Source organism: Thermobia domestica, chromosome 3 (assembly GCF_964235325.1).
Source record: "Thermobia domestica chromosome 3, izTheDome1.hap1.1, whole genome shotgun sequence".
Taxonomy (NCBI): Eukaryota; Metazoa; Arthropoda; class Insecta; order Zygentoma; family Lepismatidae; genus Thermobia; species Thermobia domestica.
The window spans coordinates 90,441,821-90,465,193 of NC_137456.1; the positions used below are offsets into that span (position 1 = coordinate 90,441,821).

Genomic DNA, 23,373 nt, shown 5'->3' on the forward strand with positions numbered 1-23,373 from the left:
TGGATCAGACTTCAGGCGAGCTACGCCCATCACCCAAAGTTTAAATGTAATTTGGATTTAAGCCAATTTAACATAAATTTGTAATACACAATAATATAAGTAATCAAATATCAATATCTTATCTTTATGCCATAACGGAAACTGAACGCTCTATAAACACAATACACTGTTTTAATTATATGACAGTGAGTGGCTGAAGAAGAGATTAGATGTTGATAATCAATCAAAAATTACAAAACAGCAATTACCTGTGTTATTCTTTCCAAATTGATCACATGCTAACTCGTAGCATTTCCTAGCTTGTTTCAGGTTTACTATCGGCTGCATGTTTTCCAGTAAAGCCATCTTGTTGTGAACTTCCAAACACAATGGAAGCTGAATGCTAATCTCATCATAAAGCTTCCGTGCTGCACCAATACCTAAAATATTTTATTGACAAAAATGCAATATCAGAATACTTCTTCAAACTGTATTACTTCCAAACAGTTTCAATATGAAAAAACTGTGTTTCAGTATTTTTATTTCATTTGATTCAAACAGAATTACAACTTGAAATAAAAGTAAATAAAGAGACAGTTACATGGTTAGGAAGAACCATTGCCGAAGTTAAAGTGAAAACTTAATAGGTATATTAAGACAGGCTATGCGGAAGCGACTAACAATTAGAGAAACTGAAAAACATACAGGAAACAAGAGACGCAAGAACAGACTTCATACACAGCTCGAGTTAACAAAGCACTCAAATATCTAAGACATGGAAAAGGACCAAGTATAGATGAGATAACAGTAGAAATTATACAAAATAAGGGACTAGAAGTTCGGGAAAAGTTAAATCTATAAATTAACAACATTTATGGCGAATGGAAAGTACCAACAAGTTTTGCAGACGAGGTTGGTAGCGCAGTAATCATAAACAGCTGGGGTTGAGAAATGAATGAAACACAGAACGATAAGTTTACTGACGCAAGCTTCAAAGCTTGATAAAACCAAAATAGACCAGTGGAGGGCTAGCCTGCATTCGGAAAGAATACTGACTGTAACACGGGACAATACTTCACTAAGATGATTGATAAAAGAATGAATTCGAGTTAGGAATTGTCACAAAATCTAGTTTTCAGGAGAAGCAAGACACGAAATCAAGGTGTGACTTTTTACAACTGCATCAACTTTGAAACTAGAACCATGAAACCAGACACATTAATAGGTCATGCGCACTTAGTAATATAGTGTAATAATAATAATAATAATAATAATAAAAAGTAGTAAAAAGCGCGGAAGAAATGGACATCTGATCTTAGTAAATTAAGATACGGATTTGTGAACTTGAGAAAGCGGAGTAGAACAAAATGTTAGATATTCTGAAGAATCCTGAATTAACTATAAGAAGTAAAGAATAAAATAATTTAAGCAGGAGTCAATCTGATGCACTTCTGTTTCTATTCTGCTAGATAGATTATTTATTTGTTTATCTACTCAGCCCTTCAAGCATCTTGTGGGGTTTGGGTATTTACGAGGTCTCTGTACCTTCTTCTGTCGTTCCACTACTTCTCATCCTCCACTTCTGCCACTTCATGTATCTTGCTTGCATACCTCTTTCAATTTGGTCATTCCACTTTTGTTCTCGGTCTTTCTCTAGATCGTCTGACTATCATTTCTAGTTATTCCGTGATCCTTGGTACTCGGTTACTCCCCATTCTTCTGAAGTGTCTAAACCATCGTAGTCTCGATTTTCCTATTTGTCCTTTTAACTATTCTACCCAAATTCTTGACGTATTACTTCATTTCTTATTGTATCCTTTCTTGTTTTTCCTAAAATTCTTAAAGAATTTCATATCCACCGCCTGGAGTCTGCTCCGATCTTTTTCGGTCATCACTCATGTCTGCGCTTCGTATGTTACTATCAGTACAAAATACGTCTTGTATAGCAGTAACTTTTTTCTTCCCTGGTATCTTTCCATCCCATAATGGTCCGTTCACCTGTTCGTAAACCGTAAAAATCTTCCTTCTCTACCCAATCTGCTCGTAATTTTCTCCTATTTTCTTCTATTGTTGCTTATTTCTGTCCCCAAATATACAAAACTGTCTACATCCTCTAGTTCTTTTGTTCCTAGTTTTATTCTTGCTCCTCTTCCTTTTTTGCCTTGACAACCTTACTATCTCGCTTTTTATTCCACTTATTTCTCTATGCTTTCCTCCCATATATTTAATTGTTCTTGTTTCTGTCTCCCCCCATAACATCATATCATTGGCATCTTTTACCTTTTCCTTGACTCTTCCTTTTATGCCTTCCGCTACTACATTGAACAATACTGGTGATAGTATGCTGCCTTGCTTGAGGCTTTTTCTATGTTATGTACTATGTATGAAAAATAAACACTATTAACCCTTCATTTGGCAGTGTTGCTTACAAGCAACATCGCATTCTATTGCGTTATCTGCATAAATTAACTTCAGTGATCATTTAATTGGCATTATTGCTTTCATACAATATTCATATACATGATTTGCGGGTCGTTTGTTTTAGATATTTTTAATCTTCGTCAACAGAGAACAGTCAAATTTAATATTGTAGAAGCTTTATCCCCTACATTCCGCGAAAGTTCTCTTTTTTATTTCTGGTTTCTTGCTCTGAAGGAAAATATTTCAACGAAACTGCTGGTAATTACTGAAAGTATTCTTATGATGTTTGACCGTAATATGGCAATGCTGCTCAGTAGCAACACATAGGACCTATTTTATGGCAATGTTGCTTTGAAATAAACATCCTGTATTTTGTAACTAAAGTACACAAATTCTTTAAAAATTACGAAATTATAATCAGGAAGACATGGTTGAACCATAAAAGTAAACTAAATAGTTTAATGGTAATGCTATCAATGCTTCCCAATTAAAGAGTTAAGTAGCAGGCAGCAGATTGTATTTATCGTTGTTTGTTTTCTCCTAATAAGGACGCACATTAATACTTGTAATTAGTGATACTTACTTGGATGTACTCAACAGAATACAACAAGAACCATATTTACACTTTTTTTCGTCTTACACAATTATTTCTACATTTGACCAATGACTACTTCCCTTAGCAACAGGGCCATCTATGTGACCAATATTTTCAAAGTGGTTTATTATTTGATTCCAAGTAATATACGTTTTTTTCCTAAACAAAGCATTATATTTATTACCATGATACATACCTTTAGAAAGAGCAACCCATTCCAGATACAATGGCTTCAAAGGGACTGAAATAGGACTTCCACGCATCAAACTTCTCTGAAAATATTCTTCTACCACAGCAGTGTTCTTTGTCTGGTAAAATTCAATCATTTTTTTCCACAACGGAAGGCATTCCGGAATGTCACCTAAATAACCGATAGCACTTTCAAACACAGTCCTTCCTTCTTGATCGTTTAACTTGGTCAAAAGAAATTCCAAACGGTACTGCCACAATTCGATGCTTGTTGGAAGTCGCTCTGTTGCTGCTTTAAGAATTTCACCAAGTTTCTTCTGTTTATCGTCCGACTTCAACATATCCACCTACAATATATATCATATTATAGTATAGGAAACAAGTAATACCACAGTGCTTTTTTATTATATCGATATGACAAACATAAGAGAGGTATGTTGAAGGTATAAATAAAATAAATAAATTCTGCCTTGTCAATATATTTTTACCTTACCCTCTAAAAATGTAGCTTATTTTCTTTCATATACTACTTTATTTCATTAAATAAGTATTAACTATATACATTGTAGAACTCAAGAATTATTGGGACATTGTTTTCTATCCTGTTAAAATTCGATTTAATGGCAAAGCAGTTAACGCACATGGTAGTGGTGTTGATTTCTGATAGCAGCACTTGCATCCGGTATCGGACTCTACTTCAAACAGTACAACCCGTCTTATTCAATCTCGGTGATGGAAAAAGAAGAAGAAAAAATATTAATTAATTTATCTTGCTATATTGCATTATCGCCCAACTGGACGCTTCACAGCTACTTTTCTGTTAATTTTTCTTTTCCTCCTATTTCCTCCACTTCCTGTCTGATGATGCAGAGCTTATTAGGTCATGTGAAACAACTCGCTGACAGTTTCTTGATATGTACTTTGTTATGTAAGTTTAAAAGCAAAGCTTTGAAATTATATTATTTACAAGGAAAATTTTAAAGGTTTTGAGCAATTTTGATCAACATGTCCTGGGTTAAAATAACATATATTCAATAAAAGGCTGTAACTAAAGGTCTGATTTACACACTTTAGAACTGTAAGAAAATGATACATATATCTCATGGAAAATGCAAGCACATTACTTTTATATATTTCCTAAGAAACTTTTAAACATTATGACTGCAACTTCTGTAGGAAAATATTCAACCTGATTAGAAATCCATATAAAGCTGATAGCTGAATTTACATTTAAAAATCATTCACGACCATTTTTCTCAACTTGAGTATATAAAGGAAATGCTTCATTTCACGTCAAAGTTAATTCCTTTTGCGTTAAAGATTACGAATAACGTAATTTAACTAAATGGTAGTGGAAGAGTTCGAGGACTAGAGTTATTAAGAGGAAAATGAATAACCTCGCCAATATCTACGAACACACTCAAAACAGCCAATCACATGATTTTATCAAACTACAGACCATCATATCAGAGATGAGTGCTTTATTATTCACGTACGCCTACAATAGCCCACAACTTACCCACTGAAGGTAAAACCTCTCCTGCAGTTGTCCTGCGTCATGTGCGCCTTGCAAAGCTGTTCGAAGTAATTTCTTTTTGAACTTGGGTAAATGTGCCGTATCTTGATATAACTCAAGCAACGCCTCCAAGTAAAGGGACCACATTTTCTCTGAATTCAGTTGCTTTACTGCCGCATCATACACAGCACAGCATCGTCTGAAATGTATGGTAATTAGTTGAGTTGAGTTGATTTTGAGTTTGACGTCCCGTTCAGCAGCGAGGCTATATGAGACGTGGACCTACTGATTAACGTGGAATCCAAACCACATGAGATTCCGCCGGGGATCGAACCCGGGCCTCCCACGCCAAAGGCGCGTACTGTATGGTAATTAGTATCTTAGTCTATTGACACTTGAGAGAATTTCACTAAATAAAACTAATAAAGTAACAATATACAAAAACTGACCTGAACTAAACATTGCTATATTTTGCTGCTTCTTTGGGGAAAAGAATTTCCTGCGGTCCATCTTGAACTTCCTCCTAACCTTAAACTTCTTGTATTCTGCTATATACAAGTATGAATACTTCTTTTCACGGAATAATAAAACGAAGTTGTAAAGGAGGAGGAAGCTCCAGATCTGATCTCAGGAAATTCATCCCCTCGAAGCCGCTGACAGCAGCAAACGTGAGTGAAACGTATGACAGAAAATAAAATAAATCAACCAATAACTAAAATTCAGTACACAACTAGAAGCTAAAAAAATCTTAATTTACTTATTTATTTATAACGTACTTATTAATTTTTAATTTATTAATTTTTTTACTATTTTACATTATAAAGAATTAGGAATCTAGAGATGCAAAAAAGCCGGCTTTTTTGAATCGATGTTTTTTTTCACATAAAAAGCCGGCTTTTTTGGGAAAAAAACGAGAATTTTGGAAATTTTGGCTTTTTTCAACTTCATGATTTTTCTATCTGAATAGCTTTCTTATAGTATATTCTATAGTTAGATAAGAATTCCATGACCTGAATGTGATATTTCGCTCTGAAATTCACCATCAAGATGGATGGAGCACATGTTTTACGAATTAAAGCTAACATGAAGAATGTAGTATTTGAGGGTAATTTTAGAGGCTATTTAACTTTATTTTAACTTTTGAGTTATCGACATCTTTTTTCTTCTCTAGTTTGTCATCCGTGTTTCATTTCTAAGAGTTTTTAGTACTCGAACTTCTAGCGCAAAAGTTAAACTTGCCCGTTTTTCTATTTATCCGTCAAAGCGTACGTTTTTCAATATATCCGTCAAACCGTACTTCCACATTTCTGTTATACTGTAGCTGTGAAGTGATTTAGCAATAATTTTCCGGACACAACCTTGAATACCAATTTATACAAATAATCAGTAGCGGATTTAGAAAAGTACTTTAGGAGGGTTTTTTCTGATTGTTTCGTTTCCTAAAAAGTCCTAATTTTATTTGGGAAATGCTTGAAGTTTATGAGTACAGGCATAACTAATATTTCGTTTCGTTTATATGTTTAGCAATAATCTTCCGGATACAACTTTAAAAATCATTTTATACTGAGAATCAGTGGCGGATTTAGAAAAGTATTTTGGGAAGAGTTTCTTACTAATGTTTAGTTTTTTTAAACATTCGTAATTTTTATTTGACGGGAGCTTAAAGTTTATGAGTAAAGGCATAAATAATAGATATTTCGTTTGTTGCAGACATTCCGTAACTTTGGGGAACGGGTTTCAGTCCGAAGGACCGCCCCCCTAACCTTCGCAAAACGTCACTGCTGGTAATTAGTAATAATAACGATTTAAAAACAATAAAAAAGGAAGTCGCCCAACTCACAGTACACGCACTATTTCTACATTCACAGATGGAATGAAGAAAAGCTTTGTCAGAATGGTCGAATGCTGGTTGAATCCCGGACTTCCCGATAGAAGCGCAAAAGCTAATCACTCAGTCATGTTTGTTGTGCAGTTGTATTTAGCTTAACTTAAATATATTCCGTAGTCTATTTTTTTTTGGGGGGGGGGGGGGAGTTCCGTAATGATATGTTGAATCCCTCTTGTTAAAAATTCAGAAAACTTGAGGATTGGGTAAACTGTGATGGTGGTTCTATAAAACTTAACTGTAGAATTTCAAGAATATACAGAACCAAAAGCTCTAGATGTGCAGCCTTTAAGTGTATCATATAAATCTAAGTATTTCTTTTATGTTTTATTTTAATTTTATTTTGTTTCAAAAAGAGGGTATGGAATATTTTGAAGTAAAAATACTACATACTATTTTGCTAGTTATTTGTGTATTCTTTAAAAAGAAGTGTTTACTTTTAGGGTTGGCTGATTTACACCAACTTTTTTTTTTTAATAACTGGTTTAAACCACAAAAATAAAAAGAATGAAAAATGCGAATCGTGTGAACTTCATGGTAACGTTTCCAGATATCAAACCACCTGCAATAGTTTTATTTCCCCTTCACCTTTTAATCAAGGTGTCCCATGTTCAATTCTCGGTCGAACCACAAACCTTCTTTCATGCGTAACCCAAGTAGCGGTTCGGATGTCAGTTTAAGCGAAAGTCTTCTCCTTGATAACCTCGGTATTTCGTAAGGATGTTAAGCCTAAATATACGAAACAAACCAAATTGTATATTTCTGCATGCCTAAATGCGTGTTGTTTTATAAAGAAGCCAATATTGCTTAAATATATTGATAGAAATTGGCAAAATTTATCGATTGCCTACGTAGCTTCCAACATTAGCTTGGATTGGACTTTCAATGATATCTACGTACCGGTACTAAATTTGTAATTTAATACCTCAGTTTTAGCGTACTGATTATGGTACGTTGACCTTTAAATTTTACATGCAAAGCAATAACAGGATTTTCCCGTTATTGTCTTACATTTCAAGTAATGACGGGATTTTCCCAATGGCTAGGGCGGGAGATTCTCAACTTAAGAAATTTACTGACCGCACTTCTTTAAGCTTATGGGAGTTCTTCCGGCATAACCCCGCTGTTGCATAATAACATCAAGGCGAAACAAACTTAGGCTATTTCTGTGAATATGTAATATAAATACATAAAGCAAAAAATCTAACAAGGAAGGGTCACGCAGTGGCTCCGCTGAGATCCGAAGGAGACAATTGTGTTTGCATTTGATATATTATAATTAGACGAATCCCAAAGTTATACGTGCCACCGGGCGGAATGTCGTGAGTTACAACATATTTTGTAATATAAAAGCTACAAATCTGGCAAAATAGTTTGAACCGAGTCATTTGTTCGGAAACAGTTGGGTAAATGGAAAACTCGGGCAATGCGTATCCTATCATTTTCAACGACAAACATTTTTGGGGTAAAAACTTTGTCCCAGGGTCCACCGCAGGGTCCCAGACGGGGTCCAACTCAAAATTTTTAAATGGCAAGGGGGGTTAAGTGGCACATCATTTGAAAGCTGTTGTAAAATGAAAGAAAATGCAGCAAGTCTCGACTCTCTACAACAACCCTGTGCAAAATGGCGATGTGTCAAAGTGTAAACGAAAACTTACTTGAAAAGTCCATGGTCAACCCTATAAATCGGAAACGGTAAGACAAATGTGAAAACAGGAAAGGATGTGTGGCATTATTTTCAAAGTACAACGATGAAAGTGAAAACGTCTTGTCCCAGGGTCCCCACATAGTCCCAGGTGGGGTCCAACTAAAAAGTTTCAAATGGCAAGAGAGGTAGGACATCGTTTGAAAGCTGTTGTTAAGTGAAAGAAGACGGAGCGCATCTCGACTTTCTACGACAACCCTGTCCAAAATTGCGGTAGATCAAAATGTAAACAAAAGCTTAATTGAAAATCTATTGCCACCTTGAATCCAAGAGGGCAGCTTTAAACCTATGTTATTCATAGTAGAAATCTAAATCTCTATTTTTCTCTATTATGTATTTAGAAATAATAGGAAGACTAAAGAACAATTGAATTTCGATTCACTTCAAATATTATTTCATTCGGTAACAACAGATATATATATATTGTTCTTAATGAACGTTCCTCACGGTTCTCTGAACATTATTTACCTGAATATGCGATGAACACACAACTCTGATTTCCTACTCATGCTGCTAAACAAAAGTTGAATGCCTTCGGGTATTTTTCTAATTTTGTCATACGTAGTTCATACAGAAAGAACTTGGTGCACCAGTAGGTCGGGGCTCTATTGTAACGTATTTGTGATGATTACATTTGTATGTCATTCGTTGGTTTGATCGCAATACTTCAAGCAATACCAAATATACAAAAAAAAAAAAATCATTTGCAAGATTGGCGAGTAGTACCAAACATGTGTAAGTCATTTCAGTACATCGAGCTGCGCCAAACTTTGTTAGTTTGGTCACGGTATTCCAAGGAATAACTTATTTATATACAAACTCATTTTTCACGCTGGCAAACACATTTTGTGGATATCTACTATTAACTATAAACGTTCACTTCTCCAACACCAGTGGTGTGAGCTGGATATGCGTTCGATACATAGTGCGGCATTTTGAACTCAGGATGTTGCGTTTTTGAACATTTTGCATATTTTAGTCACTTACTAATCAACATTAATGCCAAATTTGTTTTCGTAGCTTCAGCAGTTTGGTGCGCTTATCCTTTCGATATAGGTTTGAAGCGGCCCTCTTGGATTCAAGGTGGCAATAGATTTTCAATTAAGCTTTTGTTTACATTTTGATCCACCGCAATTTTGGACAGGGTTGTCGTAGAAAGTCGAGATGCGCTCCGTCTTCTTTCACTTAACAACAGCTTTCAAACGATGTTCTACCTCTCTTGCCATTTGAAACTTTTTAGTTGGACCCCACCTGGAACCATGTGGGGACCCTGGGACAAGACGTTTTCACTTTAATCGTTGTACTTTGAAAATAATGCCACACATCCTTTCCTGTTTTCACGTTTGTCTTACCGTTTCCGATTTATAGGGGTGACCATGGACTTTTCAAGTAAATTTTCGTTTACACTTTGACACATCGCCATTTTGCACAGGGTTGTTGTAGAGAGTCGAGACTTGCTGTATTTTCTTTCATTTTACAACAGCTTTCAAATGATGTGCCACTTAACCCCCCTTGCCATTTGAAAATTTTGAGTTGGACCCCGTCTGGGACCCTGCGGGGGACCCTAGGACAAAGTTTTTACCCCAAAAATGTTTGTCGTTGAAAATGATGAGATACGTGTTGGCCGAGTTTTCCACTTACTCAACCGTTTTCGAAGAAATGACTCGGTTCAAACTATTCTGCCAGGTAAATTTTTTGTAGTTCTTACATTACAAAATATGTTGTAACTCACGATATTCCGCTCGGTGGCACGTATAACTTAGGAATTCATCTAGTTATAACATATCAAATGCAAACACAATTGTCTCATTCGTATCTCAGCGGAGCCACTGAGTGACCCTTCCTTGTAAGTCAAAAAAGCCTGGTTTAAACCAAAAAAGCCTGGTTTAAACATCCCCCCAAAAACGGGTTTTTGGCATATTCAAAAACAACCACGGTTCTTGCCAACTCTGCTTACTTTTGTATATAGGAGGTTAAAAAATTCTTATTATATACATTGGTTAATCCTGTGGAATTCATAATGTAAATATGTTGAAGAAAAATTGTTTGAAATATTTTTTCGAAATTCATAGTTAGGGATGGTATCGAGACCGAGACTAGTCTCGGTCTCGTCTCGAACTATCGAGACGAGACCGAGACGGACTTTTAAATACCGAGACGAGACCGAGACCGAGACAGACCTCTATAAATCGAGACGAGACCGAGACGAGACTTAGGTCAGTCTCGAAAGTCTCGGTCTCGTCTCGAATATTGATATTGATAGATACTAAAATTGCCTTCACTCAAAATTTGTTTCGTTGCTGTGTTAGATAATATGAGAACAGTTGACTGATGTACAGTGGCGTATTTAGGGGGTGGTTATCGGGCTCAAACCTTTCCCGAAATATATTTGTGATATTTTTTTTGCACTGCACGTACAACGCAAATGTTTCTTACTCGTTCCTCAAGCCTCTCCCGAAACAAAATCCACTGCTGATGCAAATAGAACTCTCTCTCTCTTTCTTTCTCTCTCTCTCTCTCTCTCTCTATATATATATATATATCTGGTCGCGGTGCCACCCAGGTCCGCCCTGTATGGGTTCCCGGAGCCCAACTTTAGTTTTAAATGGAAGCAATGGGTGAGTGGTACCTCGTTCGATAGATCTTGAAAAACTAAAAAGCGTTGTTGCTAAAGATCTTTCATATCGGGCACTGTATTCAAAATGGCCGCCAAGACATGTTGCCTCTATCAGATACAGTAAAACGTGCAATACCACTAATATGAAAACGGTTGAATATAAATGAACCGAACAAAAACTCAAATAGAAAATGTCATGTGGCACATCTATTGATATTGTCGCGGAGACTCCCAGGGCCACCCTTCATAGGGGCCAGGGCGCAACTTCAAAATTGTAAATGGAAACATGGGGTGAGTGATACTTCGTTCGACATATCTTTTAAAACTAAAGAGTGTTCTTGCAAAAGATTGTTCATATGGGTCACCGTTTTCAAAATGACCACCAACACATGGTACCTGCATCAGGTAAAACTTCCACTATCACTAATATGAAAACACGAGAACCTGTATTCGAATAGGAAATCACAGAGGGTATTTATCATTCTATAGCTCTGGAATGTTACAACAGTCGAAAAGATGATTAGAGTGAAAGTGCCAAAATGGAGAGGAAGAAATCTAACTCCTAGAAAATTATCGCTCTATTGAAAATAAAAGTGAGGTTCTCATTTGAGATTTTACCATTCATTCCAGCTTCACCTACTTACGGACAGAGATCGGAAAGATAATTTTCTATTATTTCCTCTTTTGCATCATGTCAATTATACTTCAATAATCTTTTTCTCCGTTGCATTATACTCGAGCCGTGGAATGATAAATACCCTCTGTGCTTTCCTATAGGAGTTTTATTCTGTTCATTTATCTCCAACTATTTTCATATTAGGGATCTAGTTGTACTGGACGTTTTATCTGATACAGGCACCATGTCTTGGCGGCCATTTTGAAAACGGTGACCCATATGATAAATCTTTTGCTACAACAATGTTTAGTGTTTCAAGATTTATCCAACGATGTACCCATGTTTCCACTTAAAATTTTAAAGTACCTGGTACCCCATTAAAGGCGACCCCGGGAGGCGCAGAGACAACGTGCCCCAGTGCCCCATGGCATTTCCTATTTGAGTTTTTGTTCCTGTTCAACCGTTTTCGAGATATCTCCGTAGAAAGATTAAAATGGGCCATCCTGGAGATATATATATATATATATATATATATATATATATATATATATATATATATATATATATATATATATAGGGTGTTTCAGATAAAACGTCCAGTGCTTATAAATCCGAAATGGCTGAGAATAAAAAGATGAAACAAAAACTGAGATTGGAAAATGTCATAGAGCACATCACATGGTGTTGTTGTGGAGACCCCCAGGGCCCTCCTTCAAAGGGGCCTAGGGGCCAACTTCAAATTTTAAAATGGGAACACGTATTGAATCATACTTCATTCAATAGTACTTGAAAAACGAAACAACTTTTGTAGGAAACAATTTTCGATTTGGGCCACCGTTTTCAAAATGGCCGCAAAAAGTGGGTTCTGTATCAGATAAAACGTCCAGTGCTTATAGGCCTAAGTCAGAAACGGCTGATAATAGAGAGATGAAACAAAAACTGAGATAGAAACGATGATAAAGCATATCAAGTGGTGTTGTTGTGGTGACCCTCAGGAAACTCAGTGAAGGGGGCCTAGGTGCCAACTTCAAACAGATACAGGACTTTTTGACGCCATTTTGAAAACGGTGCCCCAAATCGACCCCGTGTATATAGTCACGGACCAGTATATGATCAAGGGAAGGGCTAAACCATGGTTTACCGCCTTATCCAGTGTAAAGAAAGTAGGATTGAAGCCCATTTTATCCAGTGCATACTTGAGCGTTAAGGGGGGCTATAGTCCCTATAGCCCTCCCCTAGGATCTGCGATATATATATATATAAGTTGGGAAATTCTTGATACTCTGCAATATCTCTAGATAAACAGGCAATGTTGCTAAAGCAAAATAAAGTTGTATTTTCTCAAATTGCGCTACGTAAAATATTACATATTTCTAATTTAGTTATTTAACAAAACCACAATAGCCCATACATTATTTAGCGTAACAAAGGACAACACAGTATCACTAACATCAACGTTTTAGAGATCTCTAATAACTCAAATGGCATGGATGGTGCAATGCGCATCAACTGTATCTTAGCGTCAAATTCTATGATCATGGAATAGTATATTTCGAATGAATGAAGGAACAAATTTATAAGAAATGGAAAATTTAAATGTTTCTAAAGACTTTACTTCGAAAACGCGTTGACATATTACGTCTCATGCAGATGCTTCCAAAAGACTTATAACGCCATTTACAACAATTGTTATTTCAAATCGTTTCAGAGATACCAAACACATTGATAGTGATTGTTATATTGCTTAAAATGACGTATTTGTATTAAATTTTTATAATGATTATTGTTTTTCTTTGCTTCTATAACATTACAACAATAGTTTTTGGTGGTTTTAATTACAAGTCGCAGTTACATTATTTTCAGCAGTGTTGACCACTTAAATAAATTGCTAAATATTATTCTAAATATGTGCAAATAACGTAGATAAACTGCAAAATATTTTAAAATTACTCGTAATTTGTTTCATGGTGCAAGAATGATTTCAAGAGACGACGTTTTTCATAGTGTTTGGGCTACTTATGATGTTAATGTTTAAGTCTTCGTTCCAGCAATACATGTAAATTCAAATTGTAACTGAAATTAAATGTAACTGATACATATTCAGTAACACTAGTTGTTCCCCCTAAGCCTTAGAGGCCTGGTGTACACTTTAGATTAAGACCGTGCTTAATTAAAAGTTCTAATCACATCCTAATTACATTTCACTAGCTTTAGTTTGACCACCGACCACCTCAAACTCGATCCATACCATATAGCTATATGCAATTATTCAAGGACTTACAGTTAGTAATACACAGTGTTCACTTTTGTTTTGTTTTGTTTTAGTTTAACGTCCTACAGTTATGCTAGGGCGGCTAAAGGAGACGTGGAGCTAATGATTATAGTGGAATCCGAACCACTTCAGTCGTTCAACTTTACCCCTACCGGAAGTCGAACTCGGGGCCACGCAAACCGAAATCAAGAGTGCTACCCGCTAGACCAAATGGGGTTCTCACTTTGTGTTGATTTAAATCATTCAGTCAGTGTTGCAAGATCTGAAGATTAAAAAGTAGCGTGTCTGTACTCCGAAAGTGGCGAATTCGAACTATTTGTAGCCCAAATATATAGAAATGAATACTGATGGTGCTAATGAAATAATTTAATATGAGCTGGAAAGTGTGCTGGACGTATTGCAAGAAGAAATTATGATCGACGGACGAAAACAATTCTAGATTGGATACCACGAGACAAAAACAGCCTAGGAAACCTCCGCATACAAGAAGGAGTGACTAAATCAAGAACCACTGAAGAGTAACCTGGAAAAGAATTGCCCAAGTTAGATAGTTATGGAGAAGACTTGGAAAGACCTTCATTTAGCAATGGATTGATAATGGTTGATTATGATGATGGTGATGATTTTATTATATCTGGACCTCGGAGGTAAACTAAACCAAGTCATAATTTCGTAATTTTACAGAAGCGAAAAACCGGTTCCTCAACTAAGACAAAATACATAACTTTTACTAGGTAAGGTAGGGTAAAAATGGATCCAAAATTTAATGAAAATCATAGAGCGAAAACAATATTTTTGACTATTCAATCCATCATGTTGCAGCAAAACTACGAAAATTAATACAAAAGAAAAATAGAAATTTAAGAATCACTTGTTTTGGCGAGTGAGAAAAAATAGATACAGATAACTCGAATTACCTATATACTTATATAATATGTATGTCTATGTTTCGCAAGTAATTTTTAATCCATATAAAATTTCAACTTAATGAACGCAAGATTAGTTTTCTCGAATAAAGATTGCATGCACCGTTGAAAGCTCAGGAATAAGATTAATCTATGTTACGGCACTGGATATGTGCTTACGTAATGCATTACAACCTTATGAACTTGTATAAGAAACAGAATGCATTTAAAATGAGACGCGAACTATGCGAAACATCGGACTTTGAATCTAACTTGTTTTGTGATCCAACTCGAGACCTCACATAGCAAAGATGAGTGTAGTAGCTACCACCACAAGGTTCAGGACGTTCGTGTTATAAAGTGTCAATTAAACACGGAGATATGAAACGGTAATATAGCATTTCATCAATTTCAAACAAAATACGTATATTGTAGTAATAATTTACCCTATTTGTTAAGATAATGAACGTTATATTTTGTTTTTAAAATGACAGTCAAAGCAGAATGTATTGAATAATAAATGAGAAATTGTAAAGTTTCAATTTCGGTACGATTAAATACATTCGTGCTGCTATGTGTTGCGTTATCCGTTAGGAGGTATTGAACAATTCTGATTCAAAGGAAGGAAATAAACTACTGTATAGTACTGAAGTTAATTTAATAGAGTTTAATCGTATACGCAGTTCTGAGGCTATATGAGACAAAGTCTATTGCTGAAAGTGAAATATGGGTTCTATTAGAGTTTTAGCGTGATATACCCACTGATCATTGAACCTGGAATATGCGCATGGAAAGCATTAGCACTAGCAAATTAGCTATGAAGAGGTACACCATACCATAATTCTAAGTCAAAATGAAAGGAAAAAATAACCGGAAACGACAGACTGTACGAGAATAATACTTTCACTATTTTAATTTCACACTATTTATTTCGAGACTTTCGAGACGAGACCGAGATTTGGTACTCGAGACCGAGACCGAGATCGAGACAAGGATCTGTTGACCGAGACGAGACCGAGACGGTGATTTTTTACTCGAGACGAGACCGAGACGGTTATTTTTCAACCGAGACGAGACCGAGACTGTACAAAGTCTCGTCTCGTCTCGTCTCGATACCATCCCTATTCATAGTTTATTTTCGATGTTTTATATTATTATCAGCATCAACCACTAATTAAATGACTTTTTGTGTTATAGAGAAGCGATACAAAGTCTGTTTTATCAATTTAAAGCAGTATTTTGAAAAAAGCCCAAAATTTCCGAAGCAAAAAAGCAAAGCAGAAAAAACCGAGTTTTTTTCCAAAAAAGCCGGTTTTTTTCCGAGCCCTTGCATCTCTATAGGAATCTCAACAATTCACTAGTATTTGCATAAGATTTCTGAGTCATTTTGAATCACTCAATGATAGAAACAAAACCTGTAATTCCTTTCAAACATACATTTACTTAAAAACTGAAATTGACACATTTTTAATGAAATTATTAAAAATGATGAGTAGAAACACTAATTCCTTTGATTACATCTATAATATTTTTTATTATTTTGCATCTTGATGTACATTTCAGGGTTAAACATTTAATGTTTCTGTCAAGATTTGGTGGTTCTCCAAAAAACGTTTTATCTCTGCAGCTTGACCTGGCAACGAACAAAACATTAACGACTACGACAAAAGATTGTTTCCAATAATTCAGCTGCTCATTTACCACATTCTGCGTGTTTAGGTTAATAGTCAAAGAATTTGAGTTTTAGTGTTTCCTAATGATCACATAATCAACTATATATTTTATCACCATTATTTAATGTTTGCAAACAAGTTTAATGTTAAGTGAATTAGTTGCATGAAGAAGAGAAGAAACATATCATACGAGAGATTCTCATACTTTGTTAGTGTGTACAGATCTCTCACGGCGTTAGTGTTATAATTTCTTTTACAAAGAAATTGCGTAATTTTAATTTTCTAAGAAGAGGTTTACTTTCAACTATGAACTCTTGTACTGAAGTGAAAAATGTGTCTTTTAAAGTGCTTCGATCTTAATATGAATAAGTTTCCTGGTAAACAAGGTCATAGCTTTAATGGCCAAAACCGTAGAGGAAAAATCTTACAATAAAAGGAATTATTGTTCCCACTCACCATTTTCAATAATTTTTCACACATATACTTTCCATTTTTGAACATTATATTCATATCATCTACACCTACCGAATTCTCTCCTTCAAGCAGGGCTTTTTGTCAGCTTTGCCATCCATGGATTCAACTGTACCAGGTATTGTATATGACAGTCCATTCAATTCTCTCTGTGCCATAGTATCCCACGTGAGTTCTTCATTTGGGAAGTAAGACAGAAGATCGCTATCAAGAAAAGAGAGTACATTTATGTTATACAATATATTGGAGTAATTCTTTATAAACACAATACATTTTTACGTAGAAAGAATTAACACGGATTAAACGTAAAAGTTATTTTTGAGCTTTATATTCAATGCTTACCAATTTGCAAAAGGAAATCATCCCGCGATGCATTTGCAAATTATAATATTTCATAGTGATGAAGAATTGACTAATAGAATTATTTATTTTCTCTCACCCTTCCCCACTTCAGTCAATCTAATACAAATTTATTTTTTATGTTAGCATCTCAATCTTCACTTTCAGTCTCAAATTTTCGTTCACTTTTAAAGAATATTTTTCGATTAGCAAATATGGTGCAAGACAAGGTTACATAACAAATCATATTAAAACTTTTAAAATAAAACGTTATATAGTTAATAAGATGCAAAGGAAAACAGCTACTGAAACTGACAATATTATCTTTCCTTAATGAGTGTATTTGTATATCTACTGGATGCAATGCTCGCAGAAGTTCCTACGACCATGAATAAACGTGATTTTTAGAATAAACGTCTTATCTCTATGTCATTTTATTTATTACCTTAACTTCCCTTACTGCATGTTAGGTTTAACTTCGTGCCTGGACTAACTGTACTGCTTTGACATTTTCTTCGTATCGCTAATGGGCTTCATTCCTTTGATGCGTATATTGCATTCTGTTATAGCCAAATACTTTTGGCCACACTACACCGCACTTCATATACATCTGAGAGAACATAGTTCTTATTTGAATCAATTTTCTTTATCTCAACTTAACAGGTCGGAAAATTAGTTCAAAATGAAGTGATGTTTATAAAATAAATAAATAAAAACTATATTTTAGGCCAGTCCATGAAAGAAAGGGATAACTTTCTCATGTTTGATTTAAAGTATTTTTTCTTTTCTTTTTTAAATTTTGCTTTTCATGTAGCAAACCAATAAACAAATTTAAGTTCACAATGCAATTTTGTAAGTTTCGTTTCACATTTTGGGCAGTAAAGGAAAATATAATAATGTCATATGTAATATGAATAGGGGCACGAGTTTTTTGCACTAAAAATTTGAAAATTTCGCGTTTCGTTTTTCACTATTACGCGTTTTGTCGCATTTTCCAAATAAGTTTCGCATTTTGTAGCTCTTGTGGAAAAGAATTCCCTGACATTTTTACAATTATTCCTTTTATTCATAGATCACTATAAAAATAAACCATTAATTACCTAAAAAGAAAATACGCTGAATAATTCACTTGACAGCGGGAAGGGGGGTTAACGCTGGTGAGGGACCCCAACGTGAGGTGAACAGTCTACCACTGAGCCATCGCGGTCCCATTCATCACAAGAGAAAACAATGAATATAAACTTACAAGGGAAACGAGAGAGATTATATATCAAAGTTGAAGATGGTTAATACGTCAATCGAAAGCAATAATGACGTCTATTACGAAACCGTAATAAAAATTTTCCGAATGTATATACTGTGCGAGTTATATGAATATATAGGGTGTCCAGAAAAATCCGTTTCCACCCCTAGAATCGCAAACTGTGAGATAGATGCCAAAACAGGAAAAAATGTGTTTGATCATTTTAAAAGTACAAAGTATCAAAGCAAAAATTGTTGTACCAGGGCCACCTCAGGGTCCCAGGCGGGGTCCAACTCAAAAATTGCAAATGATAAGGGGGTCAAGTAACATATCATTGGAAACCTGTTGGGAAATGAAAGAAGACGGAACAGGTCTCGACTAAAATTACCCTGTGCAAAACGACGGCTGGTCAATATGTCAGCAGAAACGTCATTGTAAAGTTTATGATCACCCCCCAAGAAGCCTGAAACGGTGAGACAGATATCAAAACAGGAAAACTCGTGTGTCATCATTTCAAACGTACAATGACTGAAAGTAAAAGGATTTATTCCAGGGTCCTCCACAGGATCCCAGACGTGGTCGTACTCAAAATTTTCAAATGGCAAGGGTGATCAAGTAGCATATCGTTGGAAAGCTGTTGGGAAATGAAAGAAGACGGAACAAATCTCGACTCTAAAATTACCCTGTGCAAAATGACGGCCAGTCAAAACGTGCATAATTATTTCGATTCTCCGAGCGCATTCGCTTTCCATTTTGCAATCGGCACTTGTTATTGTGATACATTTGCCAGTATTCGCTGTTCCTGGTGCACGAAATTATTTTCATACTATTTGAATCATTTTAGACTTGATAATCCAGACAAGCGTAAGTCCTACTATTCTACACTAGTCACTTTTATACTCAAATATGTCAAATGTTGTTTCTTTTCTTTATTTCTTAATTTTCTTTTATTATATTTCTTTCTTTCTTTCTTTATTTAGACATTACTGGGCCCAAAGACCAGAATCTCACAGCAGAAACATTTCCTTTCTTTCCGTTGAGTACAAGAATTAAAGTAAAAACAAACTAAAACTCGACTACAGAAAGAGGAACTAAAAAGCAAAATGTTTGCACAGTATTATCGTAGAGCGTCCAGTCTTGTTCCAACTGTTTTTATTTTACAACAGCTTTCAAACGATATGCTACTTGACCCCCATTTCCATTTTGAAGTTTTGAGTAGAACACCGTCTAGGGCTCTTGTACAAATATTTTTACTTTCAATCATTGTACTTTTGAAATAATGACACACGAGTTTTCCTGTTTTGACATCTGTCTCACCTTTTTTTTTTTTTTTTGGGGGGGGGGGGGTCATAAACCTTACAATAACGTTTTTGCTGACATTGTAACCGGAAACCATTTTACACAAAGTAATTTTACGAAGTCGAGACCTGTTTCGTCTTCTTTCATTTCCCAAAGGTTTCTAACGATATGCTATTTGACTCCCTCACCATTTGCAATTTTTGACTTGAACCTCGCCTAAGGCCCTGGGACAAAAATTTTTGCTTTGATACGTTGTACTTTTAAAATGATCAAACACGTGTTTCCCTATTTTGGCATGTCTCACCATTTGCGATTTCTCTGGGTGGAAACGGATTTTCTGGATATCCTGTATATTAATATAACACACAGTATATGCATTCGGAAAATTTTTATTACAGTGTCATTAGTGCTTTCGATTGACGTATAAACCATCTTTCACTTCGATATATAATCTCTCTCTCTTCCCTTGTTAGCACCACGACAAAATGACTGAAGGAAATCACTTAATATTCTTTACTAGACAATATAATGATTAGTATTCTTACTTGACAATCATATCCTGTATCTTTTTCGTAAAATCAAATGTTTGGGCAACTTTAAGTAAATTGATTATGAACGCTACATCGTGAATCTTCCTCTTGGCCGATATGTAAATAACTTCTGCCAAACCTCCTTCCATCACTTGTTCACTTGTTTCGTCTTGCACCTGCTGCGAATCCTCTCTCTCTTCACCGTCTTTCTTCCGTTGTCGTAGTCCATGTGCATTCAACAGCTCTAAGCGAAAGGCCTGTAACACATAAATACATGCATTATAACGTTTGACTTAGAATTACTGACGATTTCGAATAATGCGTATGATATGTTGATCTAAGAGTTATTACATTCTATTCATAATATACAGGATAAAATAAGATAGATAAAAGAATCACAGCGGCACACTAAGATGGTGATACGTGTAATACCTATATTCCTTTACAAAATAATACTAAAGTAAAATCCAGGGTGCTGACAGTTACTATATACACTTTTAAGCAAATTTCATATTAAAGTAAATTTAGTCATTTTGTACTTGAGTTTATTGAAACTAATTTATGTACAGCGTTGTTCAAAAAAACCCTGTCCACTTACCTATATTTGAAAAGATCTGTACTCTAACTTTTCATTTGGCATTAAATCCAACAAATGTTGATATTCGCAGGCTAATTGAGACCTTTATTTAGTCAAAGTATAAGGTTGGTACAGTTGGCAGAACATGGTGTTTCCGACAAGGTGGATATCCAGGATTTTCTTTGAACAAGACTGTACACAAATTTCATCCTGATTAGTTGTCATTATCCAACATTTTTTTTAAAATGTCGAATTGAAGTTTCTGCCCAAGTTTAAATTGCTTCAAAGGCAACAATGTATTCGTAACAAGAAAGGATAATTTATGATTTTATTAGAACAAATTATTTACTTTCTCTGATATTAGAAAAAAAAAATACAACTTCTTGAGCTTAGTTTCGTTGTTTGCGCTAGGACATGCGTTGTTCAAAACTACCATTATCTCTGAAAAGAACTGCGGCACAAAAGACTCAAGTTTTAATGCGAGGTTAAACTACTTTTCATGTATAGTAAAACAAAGAACATTTTTTACAAGCTGTTAAAATTACAGACATGAATGTTCAATATGTCTATCAGATGACAACACAGCCTACTGATGCACATACAATTACCAAAGAACCAACTACATAGGTTAATTCATTGACTCAAAGTCAATAAACAAGTGTACCGTGCATTCGCAACTCATCGCAGTGTGACTGCCTCGAGCAAGAAATAGTATCTCGTTAGTGACGCAGTAGAGCTGTGTGGCCGAGCGTAGTCTGATGCCGCCGAAACTGGACTGATTCTAGAAGGTATTCATTGTGACTCCTTCCGACGCTAAGTTCACGGTGCCGCGCATCGTACAAATGTGTAAAGTACATAATTTTCGTGGGGATTGCCACTCTGAATCATATTATACGGAAATATTCGGCACAGAGTTCTGGGCCCAGAATATTGACGCGAGCAGCTAGAAATCAACCTTCCGTGAAGAGGACCCCGCCACTATTGCAGGCGACAATCAACCGCGTCATTCACAGGGATTTTACAGGCCTCACGGTCATTAGCAAGAGCAAGGTGTACACCCTGAAACCGTGTCATATGGGTGGGCGACAAAGGAACTGCAGGAGGTTGTATTAACACCTCGTGGGTGATCGATAAAGTTTGTTGTTACCCTTGATTTACCTCACAGACTATGGTAAAGTCCGTGTCATTACATACAAACCTGCTGTAAATACGGGCCGAAGTACGTTCTTCCGCAAGTGCGTAGTTTCCCAAAAGGGTACATGCCTGTGGACGAAGTCTCGTATAGGGGCAAACTGCGTCTCCGAAAGGTGAAGCGAAATGTCAAAATCAATGTTGCGTGAAATCCTAGGATTGTACAGTCAAGATAAACCAGGTTGAACTGCACGAAGACAAGGCATCTAGGCATAAGGCAAAAATATTGCTGGAATTCTATCGCTGTCTGGAAGAACTGGAATTTCGGCAATTCCATTCTCTGTCATCCCTGTCAAGAGTTCAGATGCCAGCCCAATGGACTATTGTGACTCCTCAAGCGGCACCAGTCCCATCGTCGAAAAAATGAAATGAAATCTTTGATTTTTACGTCCTACGGTTATGCCGGTTAGGTTAAAGGAGACGGTGATTATGAGAAATGAATGAAATGGTGGAATGAAGAAAGTGGGAGGAAACGGGAGAACCCCGAGAAAACCCACGCACACGGTGTTTGTCCACCACAAAGTTCACTTGGCGGGGGCCGGGATCGAACCTGGCAGTCCCATCGTCGAGTCAGCACCGTCTCCGGCTTGCGGAAAATCTGTAAAGAGGAGTGTGATGCAATACCCATGGTCCAGCTGGAACCAGTCTCCTGGAATGGAAACTCAGATGCCGAGCAATAGTTGGTAGAGGTGTTCTTCAGATCGAATACAACCGGTGTGAACACAGCATTAGGTCACGGAAAAAAATGACCGATGGATACTTATATTTATTTATATACCAAATTTGAAATCATGTTGTCAGGCACCCCATGGACGCGTATATTTAAAAATAGTTCTACTGCATTCAGTTTTTCAAATTAATATAAAAGTAAAATTAGAAATTTATCCAAGCGTGGGCACTTTCACTGTGGCATCAGTGGTACTTTTTTCGAAGATCGCAACTTTGAGCTATTTTTTAAAAATATTTTTCGTGTCTTCACGGACGGATATATTTAAAAATAGATTCATTGGATTCAGCGTCCTCAGACAAGTATATAAAAAGAAGTGCATCCAAGCGCGGTACTTTTACTATTAGCATAATCAGTACATCAAAGACTCCGGATTTGAGGTAATTTCCTTCGTAATCCCATAAACGGATATATTTTAAAATAGTTTCATTTGGTTCAGAATCCTCAAATTAGTATAAAAAGCACAATCAGAAAAGTAAGCGTGAGCACTGTCTACTAGTTGTATGATCCTTAGTTTTTTGGATATCTTTGGACTAGGTCTTTTAAACATAGAAATATCAGCATAGTGTTCCAAAATTTACAGAAAAGAATGTGCATCAATAAATAAACTGAGCCATCATGTA

The 23,373-nt window shown here is 35.8% G+C and overlaps 1 protein-coding gene across 1 annotated transcript in view; it reads right to left on the minus strand.

Annotated features, from left to right (window-relative positions):
- LOC145680607 (U3 small nucleolar RNA-associated protein 6 homolog) overlaps positions 1 to 23,373 on the minus strand; it is a 57,222-nt gene that overhangs the window by 6,570 nt on the left and 27,279 nt on the right. The window contains exons 5-9 of the mRNA XM_081751287.1: positions 20,271 to 20,512; positions 16,899 to 17,048; positions 4,704 to 4,899; positions 3,192 to 3,531; positions 249 to 419 (exon numbers count right to left, since the gene is read on the minus strand). Coding sequence (XP_081607413.1) covers positions 249 to 419; positions 3,192 to 3,531; positions 4,704 to 4,899; positions 16,899 to 17,048; positions 20,271 to 20,512 — 1,099 coding nt within the window. The remainder of the gene's footprint in view (positions 1 to 248; positions 420 to 3,191; positions 3,532 to 4,703; positions 4,900 to 16,898; positions 17,049 to 20,270; positions 20,513 to 23,373) is intronic.